The following is a 22,992-nucleotide window of genomic DNA, read 5'->3' on the forward strand; positions in this document are numbered from 1 at the left end:
GGATTCATATCTTCACTTCAGCCCTTGTCATACATGTTTATCCACATGAGTTTCACGATCCATTCCACAGACTTTGGATTCTGTATGTCAAAAAGGTTTCCCTCCTCACTTTTTCATCATTTTATCAATATATTTGGCTTGAACTCAGAGAAGTATACTATTAGGACAGATTTACTTAGACACATTGAAATACATAACATGTTTGCACTTTTTTTTATTTTACAGAGGACTATATCCTGTAGATTTTGCTCCTGAGGATGCTGTCTCTACTGTTTTCAAGAATGGTAAAGGGTAGTATTGCTAGGAATATTACAATGTTACACATTAGAGAACATTAGAGGGCTCTGATTGATTAGCATGGTGTAGATGCAGGAAGTACAAAATGTGACTGAAGTGTTTCTTGGGGAAAGGCCCTGATCTTTATTCAGAGTCTACTTGGCTTTTCCACTGGTCTTGCCAATGAAAGACGATGGCAGATTTCATTGCATTCTGTGTGCTGATTGTTGAAGAAATAGTAAATCCCTTTCTTCCCAAAGTTTGTCAGGCATGATGCCTCTTTCTGAGAAAGGGAATGGATCTGGGGATCAGTTAAATAGATGAGGCCTTTTCCATCGCCGGTCACCCAACCTGTCAAAATAACAAACAATTAATCTTGATCAAAAACTGCAAACAAAATAGGTCATTTTCATAGAGCTACTAACTGCAGAGAAAACATTCCTATAATTTAAGTACCAATGCAAAAGAAAAGAAAAGAAAAGAAAGAACAGAATTAAAGCATTTTTTTTTCCATTAGTTGAAGTAATCATTTCAAGGTCTGACTAAAAAAATTCTGTTTATCACAAGAGGAGTAGAAATTAGCAAATCTGCATTACAGATCAGAAACTATTTGTTGGGTTACTGCAAATTGCTAGGATGCTATTATCAAGCTGGCAAATCCATTTATTGCAAGCTGGGTGTAACAAAAACACTCCTAAAAATGCAGTCAGCAACTACACTCAAGTCCCAGTTCAACCGTGTGTGCAGCTAAGTAAAAAAAGACTGAATCCCAGAAACCAACTGCTTTGTATGGAAAGGCAGAGGAATTATTTCCTGTTCCTTCATTTTTTTTACTTGTCTGGCAGCTGGATTGGTCCAGGAAACTGGATACACAGTAGAAGTTTATAATATGTTGGTGGATTGAGATAACCATGTCTATAATATCTCAGTAAGCATCAGACTTAATTCAACCCAGAGAAACACATAAGCAGAATGCACGAAGGCTGCTGCAATTTATGGATTCACACTTTTTCCTGCACCACTTTGAGGATCACTGCCAGGATTCCACTGATGTGGTTTTGCTTCCTCATGCAGCAGGCTTCTACACAGAGAATTCTGAAAAATCGCCTACAGGAACTTGTTTCACATTCAGATTGCAGTCACTTCGTTAAGGCAACAGATTTGAAGCATCAAAGGAACTTGTATTTAAATCAATTCAGTCTCACGGATTTAAAAAGCAATGAGATGTATTTAAATATAACTGCTTTAATGTTTCATATAAGTGCTTTTTTTCAACCATTTACCAAGAATCTAAGGAATGAAAACTAAATTCAACTAAACCTGCTCAGTCTAAGTAATGACACTTTGATGGGCTAAAGACTGATCTCTTAGAAAGCATTATATTCTAAAGGAAACTACATTGTAGTACAGATGGAGCCAAATGTTTTTGTAGGGACCCAACTAACCAAAATATCACTGAGCTGGATCCAGTGCAAGGATAGCTAAAGACCCTGCTAGATTTTAGTCCAGTAGCATCTTAAGAGACGAACAACATTTTGGAGTTATGAGCTTTTGGGAATCAAAGTTCCCTTCATGAGATAAAGACCATGGTTCATCTTGGCTCTCCTCTGCCTGCCAGCTATTCTGACCCTTGGAAAGTTCATTCCAGTGATTCTGGGACTTATAGGCTGATAACAGACAGGCATTTTGGGGTGATTGGGAGGCATCCCAAATCAGGTAGCTCAAAAAGAGCCATCCTGAAGCCTCCACATGCTCCCCCGCAAGCCGTCCCCATCCCATTCATGGGGTGACATGGGCATGTTCAGAGGGCCATTGTGCACCATTCCTGTCCCCATACATTTTCAGTAGTCACGTGCATGTGCGCACATAAGTGCACATGTGTGCATAAGTACGCATAAGTGTGCATACAAGCTCATGCACACATGCACACTGAACAGTTTTAATTACAAAAAAATGGATGTGACTTGGGGTATCTTGGTGGTTTCACACCACCAAGGTGCGCCCTTCTGCTTCCAGATGCCAAGGAGGTGACTGTCGTGTGGCTCAAAAATTTGCTACCCCTTTGGAAGTGGTAGCTTTTTCAGTCACACTGCAGAGGCTAGAGGACAGGGTGAATATGGGATGAGGAAGAGTAGCAGATGCTTGCATGTGGAGGAATTTTTGGGTCGATTTCATAGGTGTCCCTGTGTCGGCCCAAATGCTAGTCTGTTAGCAGCCATAGCCATTTGGATGGGGTGGATGCAGTGGGGAAGGGGGCAAAATTGCTCCCTTCTTTCTCTTTCATGAATGGAGCTCTGTTAATGCAAAAGGCAAGAGGGAATTATTCTACACTCTTTCTCCTTCTTTCTGCAGCCTTCCAATTTGTGTGGCTATTGCTCCATGTGGATCCGGAGTTTAAGCCTTCCTGGGGTTGGGAAGGACTGCTGGGAGGAGATCAGCAGATCTCTGTGCCTTCCACTTGGTGAATCATGACATCCAACCCACTGCATTTTCAGTTAACATTTTTATTTTTTCAAGCACTTTTCAGCCTTTTATAACTTCAGCACCATGTAAACATGTCCTGAAGGGGAATTTTCTACGGTTTAGAAGAACCACTCATTAGTCCAATAAAAGATGACATTTCAATATTTCATGCCTTGCAGGACAAACCTTGTAAATCAACCACCACATCTGAGCCATGAGAAAACTCATAGCAGAAATGGCCATAGGCCAGTCCATATTCAGTGGCTTTGTACTCAGATTTTACCACTTTGGTGTTATTAGATAACTTCACAAACTCTCCCAGGATATAAGGCTCTGCGCTCACACATCCTTGTATAGATTTACCTTCTAGTATCTGGGAACAAAAGATGAAAATTAGAATAGCATTTCAGGTTATAATCTGCCTTCTACATTCTGAGATATAAATACCTTCCTTTTGACCCAAGCTTAATACAATATAGTCATTAACAGACACTTTCACATTTTGACATATTACTGTTTTATCGCTTTTGCATGCTCATGCTACTCAGATCAAAGGTTTGCTCAATTTGTTAATTTTACTATTCTGTCATTGAATCTTAATTTTTTTTTTACCATTTTGCATTCTAAACCACTTCCCACCAGGTAATTTTACTATACTGTCATTGGTTCTTAAATTTGTACCAGTTTGCATTCTGAACCACTGATTACCAGCTATGTGTGGCTTTGCTCACTGTACCGGATTCCTCATCTGGTGAAGTGTGCTTAGAGAGTGCACGAAAGCTTACATTCTGAACAAAACTAAGTTGGTCTTAAAGGTGCAACTTGACTCCTATTTTGTTGCCTTCTACATTGTTGAGGACAGAAAAATTCTGTTATTTCAATGTTTTGTTAAGCCATGGTTTAGTATTATGGGGAGGGGCCCCAGGCTCATTCACTCAAGGTATCATTGGAAAGCTCACAGTACCATGCTGAAGCTAAGCTAAAAAAAGAAGAAAAATCATAGTTCTGGGCATGTTCCCTTTCTTGATAGGGGATGCCTTGACAATCCTATGTTAATTGCCCTTAGTACAATAAAGAAGGAAAAGTGGATAGGAAGGCAATAAATAACAATAGCCCTTCCTTCCTTCCCCCTGGTCTGTGGTAACCACGGTTTGCTATTGCAGAAGAACCGGGAGATGGGCTTTTAGTCCAAAGCAGACATGGGGCCTAGTGTATGAGTATGGTTTGCCATTCTGATTTGAAAGGCAAGCACAAGCCACAGGGTTGGATCTACACTACATTTCCATGGGTGCCAGGATTTCTGTCTGTTGAACATGATTGCCCCTCCCTCTCCCATGACAGACCCAAATACCCCTCCCTATTGATTCCTGAAGGAGAGGGAACCATTGGGAACAGAATTTGGGATGCATAACAGGCTTCCATAAAAGGAGGGGGGGGGAGAAAAGAAAGACATGTTCTCTGGGTGAAAATATTTGTGCCTATGGAAATATCTAGCCTGGATATGAGTTAGAGTTCATTGGAAGGGAATTTCATAAAAGGGAATGAACTGTAGCATGAGTAGAGAAGGTAGTGTGAGAGGCTGGGGCTCACTTGTGATACCAAACCATGATTTGGCATTATATGCAAACTAAGCCCTTGGCCATTTTTCACCTGATAGGTTCCTCTGAATGCCTTGTAGCTCCTTACCAACAGTATTGCTGATGGGATGTAGAAGATTTGTGTGGCGATGTTTTGCTCATACAGTCTTTTATTGAACTCTGTTACATAATACTGGGCAGTCATTTGCCGTTCTACATCACTGAAATGGTGAAGGAGCTCCTTTTCTTCTTTATACTCTTTCCCAACGTACCTATGCAGAATAGAAAACATACCACACACCTGTGTAACTTCTTTGGGAAACTTTAGGAAATCACACCCCTTCCCCAGGCAAGAAATTACATGGCAAGAAACTGCCTTTGGATTGAACTCTTTGTATTGCACTCTACTACTACTGAAATCAATGAGACAAACAGATCAAATAAAGGCTGGCTCCAAACAACTGTCAAGCACAGAACACAGCTAACAGCACAGGACTTCCCTACCTCCTCTCTCCTCTTGCCATCCCCTGACCCTTCAAATTTTGTACCTGGGACCCTTGTACCTCAAGGGACCCTTAAGAACAGCCTGGGGCTAAGTGGGAGTCTATACTGGGAAAGGTGAATGGGCAACAATTGCCACTCCTCCTGTACCATTATTTACTTATTTCACTGGGTTTATAACTTGCTCTTCCCCAGAACTGGTTGAGAGTAGGTAACATCAATTTAGAAAACATACAACATTCTAAAACATTAAGAAATACAAAAACACACTAAAGATTATAATAACTACAATAAATACAACAGGATCCATCAAATACATCCACCATATAGCTAAAAAATTGTTCTGAGCTTGGTGGAGAAAATCCTATGCAGATGCAATATGTAACTGATGAGAAGGACAAGGGGAGGGGAGAGAGGAGGAGGGGGAGGCCAATCCTGGATGAGACCCATCAGAAAGAAGTCTGTCACTGCCCTCAACCATAACCCTGGCAGAACAACTGTTTTGTAAGCCCTGTGGAACTGTAACAAGTCCCTCAGGGCCCTGATCTCTTCTGGAAGAGTGTTCTACCAGGCTGGAATAGCTGGACACTCTTTGGGCCGGGGACCACCAGCAGATTATGATCACTAGAGTGTAATGCTCTTTGGGGTCAGTCCTGATGGTGTGTTTGTCCCAGTCTATTTAGGGCCAGCCTTATGCCAGCATAATAGCCTCTTTGGATCCAACCCTATGTATATTCGGCTGTAAGTTCCAATATGTTCACTGTGACTTCTTCTCTGTAAGGATGGCAGCCTTAAAAATTATTCCTCAGGGCACACAATACAGCAACCTTACTGTAAGCAGGCCTGAGTCTGGTGAGTGTTTTGATGGAAAGCCACCTGGTCATCATCTTGAGTTCCCAGGTGGAAGACATCTCTATATTATAAATAAATAAATAAATGACTTTGACTATATTATTATTAAATTATAATGAAAGAGGGCAAAGCAGCTAGGATTTAATCAGACTACAACAATCTAGTGAAGATGTAGCCTGGTGGGCCTCCACGGGGCATTTCAGATCATTTGAGCCATTGCTGAGAATACCCCACCCTGCAAAAATAGGCATGACCATCAGTTCCTTCAAGAGAGATAGTCAAGGGACAATTTCCACAATGTTCACTGTGCTTCTGGAATGATTACTATTTCACACTGGCTTAGAGAAATACCTCCCTAGAGTCTCTTCTTGGTGCAGAAAGTGTATCCAAAAAGCATTCCTTTGCCTGCCTTTCTTTGCCACATTTAGATAATCTCCAATATATACAGCTGTTTCCTGGGCTGTCCATAAGCCAGATTTCTTAGAGTATTTCAAAAGAAGAGCAGCTGGAAAATGAGACAAATGAATTAACCACTTTTTACAACATAGTTTTATATCAGTAACCAGGAATAGCATGTCAATGTGTTCTCTTTTAGGATTTATGCCCTTCCTCAAATATAGTCCCAGGATACTGACATTGTGTTTTCACACCCTGACCCCAAAGAATTTGCATTCATCTCTAGAGTATAGGCTTTACTTACAAAGAGAAACCTAAACTGTGGATAGGGAAATTTTTATTATTATTTATTGTGAATTTGCTTTGGAGCTGTGCAGTGTGGGAAGATGTTTCTCAACTATACATTGCTTAATAAGAAAAGTTGTAACCAGAAGGATGGCAAACCCAAGACTAGATTGGAGTCTAATAGTACCTTAGAGACTAGCAAGCAAAGAGTCAGAACTCCTTTCAACAGATAACTTGGACTGTTGAAAGTTCATACCCTGAAAAATTCGTCAGTCTCTAAATTGCTACTGAACTTGAATCTTTTTTTTTTTTTTACAGTAGACCCACAGGGCTACCATCTGATACCCAAAACGGAAAGTCATTTAAAATAAGGTAATGACAAGAACACTGAGCCGTTTTAATAATCCAATCTGCTCGTGGTCCCATCCTATTGCTTTCAATGAAGAAGAGTTAGATTTATACCCTGCTCTTCAGTCAGATTCTCAGAGTGGCTTACAATGTCCTTCCCTTCCTTTCCCCACAACAGACACGCTGTGAGGCAGGTGGGGCTGAGAGAGTTCTGAGAGATTTGTGATTGACCCAAGGTCACCCAGCTGGTGACATGTGGAGGAGCAGGGACTCAAACTCAGCTCTCCAGATTAGAGTCTGCCACACTTAACCACTACACCCAACTGGCTCTCAGTTTGAAGCAAACTGCAGTAAGTACAGCTACACCTCCCCAAATTCACTGAAGTCTGGCCTTGGAAGAGTGTAACTCTTTTTAGGATCATATTGTAAATCACAAAGAATTTTTGCTGGATGTGTGACTCAAAATGTAAACATGGGGTACGGTCACACATCACATTAAAAGTGGGTGTGTAGTGCTCAAATTTGAACTGCTGAATATTGATTCAATGCAGGGCTGATTAGATGAGCATCCAAGAATGTGACTCATTCTGTTGTTGAGCGATCAGACATCCAATACTATCACACTCTTTTCTTGGCACATGCGTGATCAAGCAGATGGTGATTTCTGGAAGGGGGGGGTCCACTGAACATGCGCCCAACTGTTTGGGGGTGGGAAATCAAATGTTGCTTCAGAGACGTGGGAGGGGGGGAAGGGGGGAAAATTTCCGGAATTAACATTGCCGATTCAAACCAGGGAACTGCCAGGAATTACTTTCCTAGAAATTGACAGTGACAATGATATCTGGAAATCCTCCAAATTGAAAAAAAAGATATTTTTTTCCTGTTCTGAATAGTGGGATAACGTTCCCCCCCCCACCCCGATCCTGTGTTGATTGGAGAAGCAGAAGCGTCACCTCAGATTCCCGGATGATCTAGCAATGAGCATGTCTGCTGGGGCTTTTTTAAAAAAAAAAAAGGTGGGAGTGGCGGTAAACATTCCAAGGGGCAGTATCATGTGTGAGCTGTCCAAACAGGAAAAAAACCGATCTTGTGCCGCTTTTTTGAAAAAGGGCCGGACTTTCTGTGCTATCAAATTAATGAGGCATTTATTCACAGCAAGCTGGGATGACCCTGGATGACGCTTGATTGCCAGATGTGGATGTCTGGATGAACATATTTAATCCGTCGGTGAGATGGAGCTGTGTCGCCACTAATGGTACATCTGACTGCACCCATGGGAAGGTGACAAATTCAGGTTTGTAAACAAACATTTCATACAGTTATGCCTGCTTCGGCAGGGAGGGCGGGATATAAATCCAATAAATAAACAAACAAACAAATAAATAATACTTTTATGACTCTGAGCTTTCCTGTAGGAGACACTGCTAATTCCAAGAGAAAATGACAAGTTTAAAACACTTGTGTGGCATTGGGCTATATGTGAGAAATATGCAGCACTGGATCCCTAATCCATCTATGGAGTGAACTGGCTGATATTGGATACAGCATATAGAAGATACAGGAGATTGTAAGCTGCTCTGAGTCTCTGATTCAGAGAGGAGGGCAGGGTATAAATCTGCAATTCTTCTTCTTCATCATCTAAGGGGTCCAAGTACACCTAGCAACCTTCAAAGCTGAGTGGAAGATACAATGCCAGGGCTGCCACCACATAGTGAGGATTCTCTGTATTGCTTTCATCACCCACGAGCAGGGCTTTTTTTGTAGAAAAGGCCCAGCAGGAATTCATTTGCATATAGGCCACACCCCCTGATGTCACTATTGTTTCACTCAGAGCTTTTGGGGTAGAAAAAGCCCAGCAGGAATTCATTTGCATATTAAGCCACACCTCTGATGCCCAGCCAGTCAGAACTGTGTTCCTGTGCATTCCTGCTCAAAAAAAGCCCAGGCCCTGAGAATGCAGAGACACGCAGGAGACATTGGTGATAGAGCTGTCCCACATGAAAATTTCCTGGGCCCTTTCCTCATCTTTGTTTTTGACTTTTCTCTTCCATGTGTGCTCTGCTGTTGGGGCTTATGGTCATCATGGTTTTGGGATTGGATAGAAAGGATTATGAATGGAAGAAACCCAGAAACAGGGAATTATGGTTCAACACTTTGTGGAAGTTCAAAAAAAAAAAGTGCTCCATTTTAGAAGCCAGGATGGAGGAAAACTCTTGTGCAAAGGCTGCCTACTAGACTCCGCTGGATTCAAATCTATCCCCACTATCCCCTACAGAACTACTGACCATTACTGCCATCTTCCAAAATCTCGCTTCTGAGATGGGAGGCCTCACTTGCCCAGTGGCAGGGCTGGCCCTGCTAAACAGTATCATTGGGGTGACTTTGCATATTGCAAAGAAGCACAGCTGACACCAGCATCCTCTTTTGGTGCTTTACTAGAAGATGTAAATGGAGAATTCTTGCATTTCTCCTTAGGAGACATTAAGGCACTTCACTGTTAATTAAAACATCTGAATGCTTGAGGAGCAACAAAAATTATATATTATATATAAAGGTATATTTTAAAAATAAAGTTGTACTTACAGTATGCTTTATGGAGAAATTTTGGCTTAAAGAGACCAGTATTCTTCAGTCTCTCCACTAGCCAAGTATGTTCTGCTCCTGACAAAAGTCTCTCATAGTCCTCGTTGCTCAAGTTGCGAGCTTGGAGGACTTGTTCTTTGGTCTTTCCTATAAAGCAGAAAGAACTCCCACTAGAGTTCAAAAATGAGGAATTCTCCAGTTCGGAAAAACTGCTGGAAAACTGGGATGACTTACACCATGATTTCAGGGAACTCGAGCTGTGATGGCTGGTCAAAAAGGGCCTTCGTTTTTCACCTTCAGCTTCTTCAGTGGTAGCACAATCACTAAATTGATTGACTAATGATTTGTTCCTCCCTGATGGAGTCTCTGGTTGACTTGGCTGATCCCTTCTTATGTTCATGTCAGTGTGGTTACCTACAAACTGCCTTTCACTGCCAAAAACAAATTCCAAGTCATTTACTGTATCTGCTTGGGAGTCAATTGCAGGCATTTCAAATGAGGCCCCTGCAGCTGTTGTTGCAACAGATTTATTAAGCCAATTTTGTACAAAATTGTCACGTTCTGCTTTGATTGCACTGTGCATGGAAGCAGATGTCATGCTGTTACTAGGTAGATGTGGCCTCACTGGTGCATCTTTGGTTATGTCTACCGTTTCTACTGGGTCAACCAATGGCCAGTGATTTCTTGATCCTGGTTCTATCACTTGTTTGCTGCTGTCAGGATCTTCTGTGCTTTTTCCCCCACTGTTGGAATCCATTACTGAAGAGGAGATAACCATTCCAAACTGATCTTGTTTAGAAGAAGAAAGTCCATTAGAAGAAGGAATTATGCAATTACTTGACGAATCACAGCCATTCTTGTTGGCAGCACTATTGGCTTCTGTAAGGGAGTGTTTTGAAGCATTCTCTTCATGTTCTGTTCCCTTGAAATGTCCTTCTTTGAAAAGTGAGTATGATTCTGCTTGTTTATTAGCTAAAGCTGTATTTTTGTTAAAGGGATGTTTTAAAGAACTTGTACAGTTGTTTTGAGTATCTTGAAGAGAGAGATTATGAGTTTTGGAAGACAACAAATCAAGGTTGCAATCTTCAGCATTTTCTTCAACAACCTCAGTCAAGACTGCTGAGTGATGTTGACTCTTACCTGTGAAGCCTTTTATTTTTGTTTCCTTTTCTTGTGGTATTTCACTTTTATTGTTATCCACCTCTTCCCAACTAGTAAAGGAACTAGACTTGGATAATTTGCTCCAAGATCGCAGGGAACTAGTCATTTCACCTCTGCTTGGGGATGGGCTTGAAGCACCATCAACATTGCTTTCAGCTCTTTCAGATGGTTCACTCTCCATCTCTTCATCAAGGGAGAGATCCACTACAGGTACTCGAGATAATTTCTTTCGCATTGGGCTCTTCAGACCCTCATGACCTTTCCTTGCCTTTTGGGAATCTGGAATCTTCACAGGGTCTTTCCTATGATGTGACCTTTCTTCTGTGGCACACACAGTGTCTGCATTTCTAGTTTCAGTTTTCAAGGCTGTAATACAGGGTCCCATTTTGCCTTCTCCTTTTCTCATCTTATGGCTCTTGCAAGTATTTTCAAAAACTTCACAGATAGATGCATGATGCTGGGAATACACTTTGAGGATTTTCTGAAAGCTTTGTTCACCATTCACAATCTGCCTCCCTACTTCCTTTTTGTAGCTATCGGGAACATAAGACTTGGCATCTGAATTTGGGAAAGCCAGCACTTGCAGTTGGTCCTTCACAGACATAATCAACCACATGATCTCCTTGGCAAACATTTCCTTGTCTTGGTCTTTGGGGTGTGGTGAATGACCATACCTATACAGCTTCTCCAAGGCTTCCTGGCATAACTGGCTGACTTGATTAAGTATCATGCTTTCCCCATATAACTTCTGATGTACTTTTGTTAGGCAGAAAGCTGCTTTGACAAAACTGTGAAGTTCCAGTTTGCTGGTAACTAGCTCTTTATCCTTCTTGCTAAGGAGGCCAATTTCAAAGGACTCCTTGGCCTCTAACAAATAGAATTTTTGCTTCTCTGATGGGCATGCATTTGAGTAGCTGTAAGATAGCAAACATGTTCCACGAATATTCTAGAAAACAAATAATAAAATATGGTATTTCATGTGTCAAATTTGATGTTCAAATGCTTTTGAAGAATTATATTCACACCACTGGAAACCTTTGGTTTCACAATTACTTTCAATTAATTATTTTGTTTGTATTTGTGAACTACTATGATAATCTTATAAATTAACATTTCCTACCAACTGCAAAACCCCTCTCTCTCACTCACTCATTTTTTCATTCACGGCTCTTAAGTCATTCTCCTCTCCTCCATTTTGTCTACATGGCACCAACACTTGAGGACAGTGAGGCTGACAAGAGAGCAAACAAAGTCCCCCAGCAAATGTTTCTGGCAGAGTGAGGATTCAAAACTGGACCCATCAGATCCTATCTAACCTATCCAGAAGAGTGAACTCTAGATTATAGTTTACTTGACCACTTGATTTCATGTATTTCATCTAAAACTGGAATCTAGACTTCCAAAGCTGACTTGACAACAGATTGTAGCCATAGACAAAAAAGATTTCCAACAGCTAGGAAGCAATGCAAACAGTGCATATCATATTTACCATGGCTGTGAGCACGAACAGTGGTGTGAACTGGCTGAAGGCAGCTGCCAGCTTGCAAGCTTCAGCAGCTGACAGTAAACGATGGTCAAACTCTTTAAGAAGGTTCTGTTGAAAAACAGCAAGAGGAAAGCAAAATAAAAACATTTACTTCCCCCTCCTTTTACCTTATTCCTGTTATGCACAAGTAGCTTATGGAGTAGAATAGAAGGGAACAATTTAAACAAATTATAAATAATGGGGTGGATCCAGCAAGCTTGCCCCCAGAATTTTGCCTTGGCTTGCCAGATGTCTAACGGTGGGCAGTTTTGGCCCATGTCCACTGATGATCAATGGGTGGAAGCAGGTTAGCCAAATGAGGAAGGGGGAATGGAGCCCTGGTCCTCTTAGCAAGGAGTTCCTACAAAGGACAGATGGTGGCAGTGGGGGAACCAAAAGGAGGACAGAAAAGCTCCTCAGAGGGATGAAAATGTCAAGTGGGTAGCGCATGCCAGATGGAGATCTTGGACAGCCACTGGTGCCCAGACACCTCGGAGGGCAAGGCAATACAGGGCCTTGAAGGTCAGTGGGCTGTTTTTGGATGAGTGCTAGAGTATTTCCTTGGCATGATGCCACTGATTCCAGATCACACCAGAAGTGACTTCATCATGCTGTGGAAGTAAGTACCCACCTTCCCCATCTCCTGCCAATTGCCAGGCCATAGCAACCCTAATCTTGGCCAATTCTGCTCCTACAGCCACCCATTCCACATGGCTTTTGTCCACGCAGGTCCCATTATTTACAGCATAGCCTTTAAGGAAGTTAAAGCTCATGCCCCCCCTCCCCAGGTTGGACTGGGATGGAAAAATGGCCCAGGAAAAGAGCCATAGTCACATAAGCAATTTGGGGTTAGTTAAATTATGCTAATCTAGGAATGTCTAATACATGAATAGTTACCAGGTCAACCTGAGCATTGATTTTAAAACTGTCATAATCATTTTCACTCATGGAGACAAGGATGTCAGCTAAAATATCCAAGGATGATGCAATCCCCTGCAAGAAAAACACATAAGGAGAGACAGAGAGAGAGAACATATTTGTATGGAGGAAGATGACCTGGGAAAAGACCATGATGTCTAGATTAACATTACCAGTTTGGCTCACATCAACTCTTTAACTAGACCATCAAATAAAATTGCTCAAATATTGTTAATATATGGAGTGCTATATTTTAAACTCTGCTCTTAGCTTTTAAGAGACCTGTGCATTCTGCTTGGTGTCAGAGACACATCTGATTAGCCACTGCTTTTAAAATCCACAATAGTGGCTGTTGTCATTTCAGCCCTCTTCTGAGAAGAATATGAGCTCCTGACACCAACTCCACCCTGTGCCCCACATTTCCCAAGCCTTGGTGGACTCTCTGGACATGAAGAGACAAAACAACTTTAAGATTATGGCCTGAAACGACCACTCCACTTTTGCTTTTCAGCCCGGTGAAAAGCTCTGGAGAACTTAAAAGCTTGTACACTGTTTTGCATCATTTTGGGTGGTGTTGATAAAATGATATTATATGGATTTAGTACATCTTTCCAGAGATGTAAGCCCTGTTGAATAGACATGTTTAGGATTGCTCTCAAAATGAATTCTATAAACAGTACACCAGCAAAACAAGATTAATTTTTAAAAATGAAATCATTACCTTTTTATCTGGCTGTGGAAGTGTGAAAAAACCTACAATTGAGGCCCAAATCAGCTGTGCTGCCTCATACCACATTCCTGCAATACAAGAGGGGTGGGGTCAACAGTGCTTAGAAATAAATAAATGGTCTTATACACTTTAATCCTGTAGTTTTCACCTCATCTGACTGAGCAGATTCCAGGATCAAATCACAGAGTACCCAATTGTTAGGCCTGTCTCTGGTAATGAGCAGACCTTGTACCATTTAGTCTGACCCTTGGAAGAGGGCAGGCTGATGTGGTGTGCATGGAATCCTGTGTGTGTAAAAGGATCCAGCCCTTGTGGCTAGTCAGGAAAAACCTATTTGTGCCTGAAAGCATTAAAAAGAATTTAAACCACACTCTGAAGCCATCACTAGCTTAAATTTATGTGCCTCAGTCAGGCTACTCTTTTAACTGTCTGGAGACCTGTGCTGCTGATATGTTCTTTTACGCTAACCTATAAATAAATAAATATTCTGTTTTGTGTTTAACACAGTTCCTGCCTCAGAAACTTCTGGGTTTATTATTTATTTATTTATTTTTCGCATTTATATCCCGCCGTCCCCGCCAAAGCAGGCTCAGGGCAGCTAACAACAACATTAAATATCCACAATAAAACCATAAAGCAATAAAAGCAATTACAATAAGATCAATTAAAATTAACAATTACACTTTAAATATTGAACAAATTTTTAAAACAGTTTTGGTGCTAAGTTCCATACCATGATGTTAAGCAGCTCTGTACTTTAGTTGAAGGCCATTCGAAAAAGTGTTGTTTTACAAGCCTTGTGGAATTGGGCAAGGTCCCGCAAGGCTCTAACATCATCAGGGAGTTGGTTCCACCAGTGGGGGGCCACAATAGAGAAGGCTCGTTCTCTGGTAGCCTTCAATCTCGCCTCCTTCGGCCCAGGGATTTCTAATAGATTTTGTAATCCAGATCTCAGTACCCTCTGGGGAATATGTGGGGAGAGACGGTCCCTAAGGTAGACAGGACCTCAGCCATATAGGGCTTTAAAAGTAATAATCAGTACCTTGTAGTGAATTTGGAATACTATTGGCAGCCAATGCAGTCTCCGCAGCCCTGGCTGCACATGATCCCGAATAGAGAGATCCAGTAACAGCCTGGCTGCAGAATTCTGCACCAACTTCAGCTTCCGGATTTGAGACACGGGCAGCCCAATGTAGAGGGCATTACAGTAGTCTAGTGTCGAGGTGACCATAGCATGAATCACTGTTGCTAAGTCGCTGTGCTCTAGGAAGGGTGCCAGCTGTCGTGCCCGCCTAAGATGGAAAAAGCGGATCTCACAGTGGCTGCTCTCTGGGCCTCCATAGCCAATGTGGGCTCCAGTAGCACCCCCAAGCTCTTGACTTTAGGCGCTGATATCAGTGGCACCCCATCAAAGGCTGGTAAAAGGATTTCCCTTCCCAGGCCACCACGACTCAGACAAAGGACTTCTGTCTTCATTGGGTTCAGCTTCAGATGACTCAGCCTGAACCACCCCGCCACGGCTTGTAATGCTGGGGCCAGTTTTTCTGGGGTGGAGGCAGGCCGGCCATCCATCAGCAGATAAAGCTGAATGTCATCTGCATACTGATGGCAACCCAGCCCGAATCTCCTGGCAATCTGGGCAAGGGGGCGCATGTAGATATTAAATAACATCGGGGAAAGCACCGCCCCCTAAGGCACCCCACAATTAAGTGGATGCCTCTGGGACGATCGTCCCCCGATCACCACCCTTTGTCCCCAATCACAGAGAAAGGAGGAAAGCCATTGTAAGGCTAACCCCTGAATCCCTGCATTGGCAAGGCGGTGGACCAGCAACTGATGGTCAACCATGTTGAACGCCATTGACAGGTCCAACAACAACAGCATTGCTGATCTGCCTCGATCCAGTTGACGCTGGAGATCATCTACTAAGGCGATTAGCACTATCTCTGTCCCATGGCCCGGGCGAAAGCTGGACTGGTGTGGGTCTAGGACGGTTCTGCTTGCTCGCCACAAAGCTTACCTCTTGGTAGCAAACCCAAAGACTTGTTACCTTAAAAGCTTCTGGTAACTGAGGTTTACACTTTAACACAAATCTCATTCTCTCAAATCATAGTGGGTCCCCTTATTTGGCAGAAAAGGCTGGTAATGGTGCCACTGACAGATTAGGTGAAATGTGAGTCCAATGGAAAACCCTACCCAGCTTCTGCAAAATTTGTCCTCTGATTTGCATACAGACTGACTGAACAAGGATCCGATCACTTTCCTGAGCATACTTCCACACTCCTGAAATACAAAAGGAAAAGACCAGTTGAATACATTTAACTGAAGTTAGTTTGATATGTTTCGTTGTATTATTTTACTGTAGACATACATTGTGTATTCATAATTGGTAATGATAATAGCAATATTTTGGGTCATTGCATTTTTTTGGAGACTCAAGAATGATTCAGAAGGGCAGCAAACATACAATAGCTGTCCCATAAGTCAAGGCTAAAAATGATAAGGATACAAAATTAGTTCCCAGAAGACCCCATCACATGGATTTCTGAATCAGTCACATAAGGGATCCAGAAGCTGCTTTCCTTTAAACAACCTTTTGAAAAATCATTATCTTTAACAGATCCATTGTGGCTGATTAGTTAGCAATTTGTTGCTGCAGGCAACTGGATGGTTAAATACCATCCAACCACTAGGATGGTTAAATACCATTCACTTCAATAAAGTATATATTTTTAGATTAGCTGTTTGTTGATGTAATTTATTGACCAAGCTGGAAAATTTACTACTAGAAAGTGTCAGTTTGAAGGTATATAGCTAGTTTACGTGGTCCCAAATGATGAAATTTTTTGGGGGGGGGATATGCAGCAAGCCATTAACTTACAAGCAACTGTTAGTAATTTACACACACAATCTATAATGTTTGCATAATGAATGCTCAAACCATTGTGTACATGAAATCAAATGAATTGATGCAAGTATTCTGAAGTCATCCTTACTTCAATGTCCATCAACTGGCACTACAATCTAGGAATGTTCCTTTAAACCAATACTTCCACATGGCTAAAGGCTACCCCCCCCCCCCCCAGGCACAAAATAAACAAGAAATAGCTTTAATTGAAAAGTTGAATGAAACTGTACATTTAATTGTCATAGCTCAGAGTAGAAACCATAACAGATACCTGTTGCACCGTTGTCATTAATAAGACTGCTAAGGATATATTCGGCCTTTAATAGTTTACCTGGAAACAGGAAAGAGACATTTTTTAAAAATAAAAAAGTGATATGCAGGCTATACTCCACAAAAGGTCTCTACTGTAGCTTTGATTCCTCATATCTAAAACCCCTTTCTTTTGATTACATCCTGAAGAAAAATATTTATATAGTTAGTACAACTTGGTGAGTTATACATAGCTACTTCAGAAAACATCTGCACAGGCTGGGCTTCATCTCTTAGGCCTGGTTTTGCTCTGAATTCCAGGATGATAGTTAACCAAAAGGAAGCCTTGAGTAGAATTTAATGGATACATATCAGCACTCTGCCCCAGGGACACATGAGTCAAAAATAAAGCTACTTCCAAATGTTTCAGGCATCCACAGACTTTGGAGTTATCAGAGAAAATGATGAACCTGGGATCAATTTCCATTTTTATATGATTCAACAAGTAACTGCAAGATCAGGTTACTAGTGTCCAGAAATGAGGATGAGAACTTCGGAATTGCCTAACATTTTGAGACATCATAGGTATCAAAAGTAGATAGTAATTTCATTTAGTTTGTTCAAGCTCCACCCCCCCCCCATTTAACTGTATTTTAATAGCAGTTTAGATTTAACTTGTCATTCCTAAATATCAGAAATATAAAACATTGGACTTTTAAAAATAGTCCATTACTAACAATGCTTTTTATATAATGAGAAGGATAAAATAAAACAAAAGGGGAAAAACTTTAGGTCTGTAAGATGTATTCTTTGCATGGTCAAGTGGCCAGAGGGTTTAATTTTTTAAAATGAGACTGTGCATAGAAAATGCCAGGATTGTAAGCTACTGTTTAGAGGCTTTTGCTTTGGAAGTACAGCAATTCACATATCCCTGTTTGAAACAGCAGGGCAGATTTGTTAAGAGACAAGAGCGCCAATTAGTATTTTCCACACCCCTTCACAATTTTCTCTCCTGCTTTTCCCTCAGAAACCTTTTATGCCGGGCACTTTGTGCAGGAAAGAAGAGGTGGGAGGGATGTTGAAGGGGGGGGGGTGAGAGGCTTCAGGGAGGGAGAGAAAAGGGTTTCAGTTTAGAAAGATGGTACCAGCCAGGATCACAAGAATGTCATTTCTGGAACTGGACAAAGTATCCTCTTGAAAGTCAAGTAGTACCTAATTGGAATTCAGCTGAGAGGCCTTGTGAGGAGTGTTTCATTACCTGCATTTACAGAGACGCGGGCCTGGCGAATCACCAGCTGAGGGGCAATTGGTGTTGTAGGTTGAAGCTTGTGCAGCCTTTTGGCAATCTGGAGGAGCTGGCTGGAGCCATCCACCCAGTACAAGAATCGGTCAATGAGGAACACAATAGCAGCGGCTGTCGAGTAGTCCCTGACAGTAATGGAGCTTTTTAAACAAACCTGGAAAGAATACCACAAACACATGATTGTGAGGAACAGGCAGTCCCCAAATTGTGACTGTTTCTAATGGACCATCCATAAAGTACATTGCTCATCAAATGGAGGGAAGGGAGGGTATAGCAAAACTGGGACAAAAGAGGGATGCAGCATCTGTGAAAAATGGGGGCAGTGCAGTATGTGACATGGATGAATGGGGGGATTTAAAATGGTCTTTTAGAAGTGTGATATATTTTCTAGATGAGCCCTAGGTTGATGCATTCTGCCTTGAGTTTTTAGCCTGTTACGCAATGCACAACATTTTCTTACATCTCTTTGTTTTTACTCATGCTTGGTTTCTGAACAAGGAGTTGCTAGGGCTATATTGCAGACTGCTACTCAGAACTCCACTTGTGCCCACTGGTGTGAAAGCCCTTCATCCAATTGCCGATATGTGTCAGTGGGTTTCATGGCATGTAGAATCATAGAGCAGGAAGGGACCTCCAGGATCATCTAGTTCAATCCCTTAAACAATGCAGGAAATTCACAAATACTTCCCCCTAAATTTACAGGATCAGCATTGCTGTCAGATGGCCATCTATCATCTGATTAAAAACCTCAAAGGAAGGACAGCCACTACCTCCCAAGGAAGCCTGTTCCACTAAGGAACTGTTCTGCTTGTCAGGAAGTTCTTCTTAATGTTAAACCGGAACCTCTTTTGATGTAATTTCAACCCACTGGTTCTGGTCCTACCTTCTGGGGCAACAGAAAACAATTCTGCACCATCCTCTATGAGACAGCCCTTCAAGTACTTGAAGATGGTGATAATCTCAGTCGCCTCCTCTCCAGGCTAAAAATGCCCAGCTGCTACAACTTTTCTTCATAGGACTTGGTTTCCAGCCCCATCACCATCTTCACCAGCCTCCTCTGGACCCGTTCCAGCTTGTCTATATCCTTCTTAAAATGTGGTGCCCAAAACTGAACACAGTACTCCAAATGAGGTCTTACAGAGCAGAGCAAAGTGATACCATCACTTCACGTGATATGGACACTATACTTCTGTTGATACAACCCAAAATTGCATTTGCCTTTTTAGCCACTGTATCACACTGTTGACTCATGTTCAGCGTATGGTCCACTAAGATCCTTTTCACACATACTACTGCCAAGACAAGTTTTCCCCCATCCTATAACTATGAATTGGATTTTTCCTATGCAAATGCAGAACTTTATTTTTTTCTGGAAAAAGAGGTGCCAGAACTCTCAAGAGGGAAACGAAGGAGAAACACATGGGTGCCCCTCATGAACTTTTAAACATTTATTGAGATTTTTATTTCCACTAAGAGGTTCCCGGACTCTGTTCTGCTGAGTTCCTTCAGAAGAAAGCCCTGCATACATGTATGTATACATCTATCTATCTGCCTGTCTGTCTGGTGAAAAAAGACAACGTGAAATTTACCTGCTGAAGGCATTCCTAAAAAGTACACCAGTATTCATTCTATTTTCAGAAATTATCAACATTTAGATTTATTTTTTTTTTGTTTCAAAGGGAATGGTGGTATCATTGTCCTTTTCCTTTTGATTCCCAAAGGAGCCCAATATTTCCCTGGAGTTAGTCAAGCTCTAAACATCAACAAGTTGCATTAATATAACAGTAGGGAGACCAGATCAAACATTCCTTTGTACATCACAGAGAAGCAACTAGGTCAGCAATCCAATGTTTTCTCTTTGCAGGTGGCCTGTAAAGATTTTTAAAAGTGGCATTAACTCCCTGGGTAGCCTCTTCAGGGGCTGATCCCTCTCACTGGCATGGAGAACAAGCAAAGCTTATGAAGGAACATGCAGTTAGGAAAAAGGAAAGGCAGCAGGTTAGCTCTGACTTCCTGGTACCCAGAAATCCATGCAGAAGTTGTGACATCTGTCTCAACGGCCCCTCTTTATCTGGGGGGGGGGGCGGGGAAATTGGTGAGTGGTTGCCAGTTTTCTCCTCCTCATTGAAGGGAAAGGTGGAACCCAAGATTTTCTTTGCTAAAACCTTACAAGGGTTCATAACTGTATTTCGTGGAGGAAACAGTCATTTTAATGATTTGTGGTAGTTGTAACAGGAGGTTTTCTCAGACCATGACAAACCCTCCAGGAAGCTGCTGTATAAGAAAGCAGATCTTCCCAGTCCCCTCAATGGATATAGCAGGTTCCATGCCCACAAAGGGCCTCGATGCACATGCAACCAGCTTCCAATTCACTCTGGGTCCCGTCAAATAGGGGAGGGACAGTGGCTTAGTGGTAGAACATCTGCTTGGTAAGCAGAAGGTCCCAGGTTCAATCCCTGGCGTCTCCAACTAAAAAGGGTCCAGGCAAGTAGGTATGAAAAACCTCAGCTTGAGACCCCGGAGAGCCACTGCCAGTCTGAGTAGAAAATACTGACTTTATCAAAGATTTCAGGTTTTCACGGCTGGTAACATCATTAGGGTTTGTAGAATCTTTTGGAATCAAGTGCCGTGTTTTACTGGAGAAAGTTTTCCTTCCAGACGTTTCGTTCTCAGCTGCGGAGAACATCCTCAGAGGCGTTGCAGCCGGAGCAGGTGCTCAGACCTTCTTGGCTGCCTTGCATTGAGACAATGCATTGAGACAATGCACATACTGACTTTGATGGACCAAGGGCCTGATTCAGTATAAGGCAGCTTCATATGTTCAAATAAAATGTTCTGAATGTGAAACTCCCAGAAATTTTTGAAAAAATTTTTTTTAGGGACATAGGGCCCATTCAGATAAGAACCAAGGCATGTGGAGAAAAAGTGCTTTAGCTTCTTCCTCCAGGCTGTTTTCCCATTTGGAAATAGTCCCCGATAGGCTACTTGCAAGTTTTCCCAGTGGATCAAATAGCAATTCCTTAAGGCCCTTTAGGACCTGGTAAATGGTTCAGGGAAAAAGATTTAAGCTGCCTCTCCATACATGCTGTAACTGCAGTCTGAATTGGACTCCTGCACCCCTAAAAACTGTTTCAACACGGAACTCCATGCCTCTTTGTGCAATGGAGCACCTGCAAGGCACTACCAGTTCAGGCACTTACTTATATTGTCTCAACAGGAGAGGGGGACACAGGGCCGTAGCCAGGATTTGGAAAGTTGAGGGGCCTATACATTTTTCAGGGGGCACTTAGAGGCCCCACCCCATAGCTTTCTCTCCCACTCTCTTCAAATAAAACTGCCCTGATTTGGATGATGGGGAAGGGAGGGCAGCAGCTACTAGAGCATTGACTGAACTTGGCAGGCGCTGCAGAGTAACAAGTAAAAGAAAAGAGCCTGGAAATCAGTTCAGGAAGTCACTTGAGGGCTGTGCCAATGCAATGGTGAACCAAAGGCATTTTCTGCAAGGCCCAGGAACATGAATCGTTCACCTGAACATGCTAAAATACTTGTCAGTTTCCCTCTGCAGCACGGGCTGAGTTCAGGCAGTGCAGGAGAGGGGAATCGCCCTTTTTTCCTTGGCTTTAAGGGGTGGGGGAGAGGCTCCCCCACCCCTTAAAGCCAAGGAAAAACACTTGTCAGTTTCCCTCTGCAGCCCAGCCGAGTTTAGCCAGTGCAGGAGAGGGGAATCACCCTTTTTTCATGGCTTTAAGGGGTGGGGTGGGGGAATGAAAGAGAGGAGTGGGGCTGTAAAGATAGTGGTGGGTTGGGGGTAGAGTTAGTTTGTTACAAAATTGAATTTTTCCATTTGAAAATTCACACTTTCTCTCTATCTTGTTTCTGCATTCAGGCCTGTGTCCATGCCACAGCTGTTTGCAATATCTCATGCTTAGTTACATATTCACTTTTGCCATGTGAAGTATGACCAGCAACGCTCCAGAATCTTCAGAGGAGAACAAGGAGCTGTCCACTGGGATTCTAGACATGACACTGCTGAACCTGGGCACTAGCCCTGAGAACCTCGTTGGATTACAGACAGGATCACAGCTCTCACAGCCTATCACTCTGGACCTGAAAGCCTACCGGACTCACATTCCTGACAGTGAAAACACTACCCATCCTCCCATCATCTTTACACATGGCTTTGATTAAGTTTTATTCATTTTTTTGAATCATTTTGTTTCTATCTTCCATGCCATAAACTGCAATGTCTGTTTTCATGAAGCACTGAATCAGCTCAATTTGGATCTGATGTAGAGATGATTTTTGTCAGGCTTATTCTAAACTGTTATAAGAAAGCCAAAAAACTTTTCTGAGTTCTTGAGGGCCCTCAACAGGAGAGATGCCTCTTGACAATAGCAGTAATATTAAAGGTATAAAGACGTGTGCCAATTCAAGGTGGGGGTTCCTGGAGATTTAGGGGCAGTACCTGGGAAGGGCAGGGTTTGGGGAATGGAGGGATCTCAGTTGGGTACAAAATCATAAATTCCATCCTCTCAAGCAACCATTTTTGGCAGGGGAACTGATCTCTATAGTCTGGAGAGCAACTGCAATTCCAAGAAATCTTCAGGGCCCACCTGAAGATTGACATCCCTAGTAAATTGATGTCTAAACCAGCAGCAAACAGAAAGAACTACCTGAAATTAAAATAACATCCAGGCAAAAAAAGAGAAAGGGCTGGGTGGTTACTTTTAATCTATAGTTTCTCTCTCAATTTCTCTGTCATCAAGTGAATCAAATCCAGAAAATGGATTTTATTCAAGGGTAACTCAATTGATTTCAGCACAACCGCTTCTCAATTATAATAGTGCAGACATTGCAAAGGCTGGTTTGTGTGGCAGCAACTGTATCTGGAACAAACTATCATATAAGAACAAATAA

General features: G+C 42.2%; 1 protein-coding gene across 1 annotated transcript in view; it reads right to left on the bottom strand.

The window, feature by feature from the left end:
- Positions 1 to 202: 202 nt before the first annotated feature.
- The window catches only part of ALPK1 (alpha kinase 1), a 42,555-nt gene continuing 19,765 nt past the window's right edge, over positions 203 to 22,992 (bottom strand). Inside the window, exons 3-13 of the mRNA XM_060246918.1 lie at positions 18,031 to 18,229; positions 16,795 to 16,854; positions 15,812 to 15,898; positions 13,607 to 13,683; positions 12,865 to 12,960; positions 11,932 to 12,036; positions 9,282 to 11,388; positions 6,021 to 6,174; positions 4,426 to 4,588; positions 2,926 to 3,112; positions 203 to 627 (exon numbers count right to left, since the gene is read on the bottom strand). Of these exons, the coding sequence (XP_060102901.1) occupies positions 425 to 627; positions 2,926 to 3,112; positions 4,426 to 4,588; positions 6,021 to 6,174; positions 9,282 to 11,388; positions 11,932 to 12,036; positions 12,865 to 12,960; positions 13,607 to 13,683; positions 15,812 to 15,898; positions 16,795 to 16,854; positions 18,031 to 18,229 (3,438 nt within the window). The 3' untranslated portion in view covers positions 203 to 424. The remainder of the gene's footprint in view (positions 628 to 2,925; positions 3,113 to 4,425; positions 4,589 to 6,020; positions 6,175 to 9,281; positions 11,389 to 11,931; positions 12,037 to 12,864; positions 12,961 to 13,606; positions 13,684 to 15,811; positions 15,899 to 16,794; positions 16,855 to 18,030; positions 18,230 to 22,992) is intronic.

Source organism: Heteronotia binoei, chromosome 9 (assembly GCF_032191835.1).
Source record: "Heteronotia binoei isolate CCM8104 ecotype False Entrance Well chromosome 9, APGP_CSIRO_Hbin_v1, whole genome shotgun sequence".
NCBI lineage: Eukaryota > Metazoa > Chordata > Lepidosauria > Squamata > Gekkonidae > Heteronotia > Heteronotia binoei.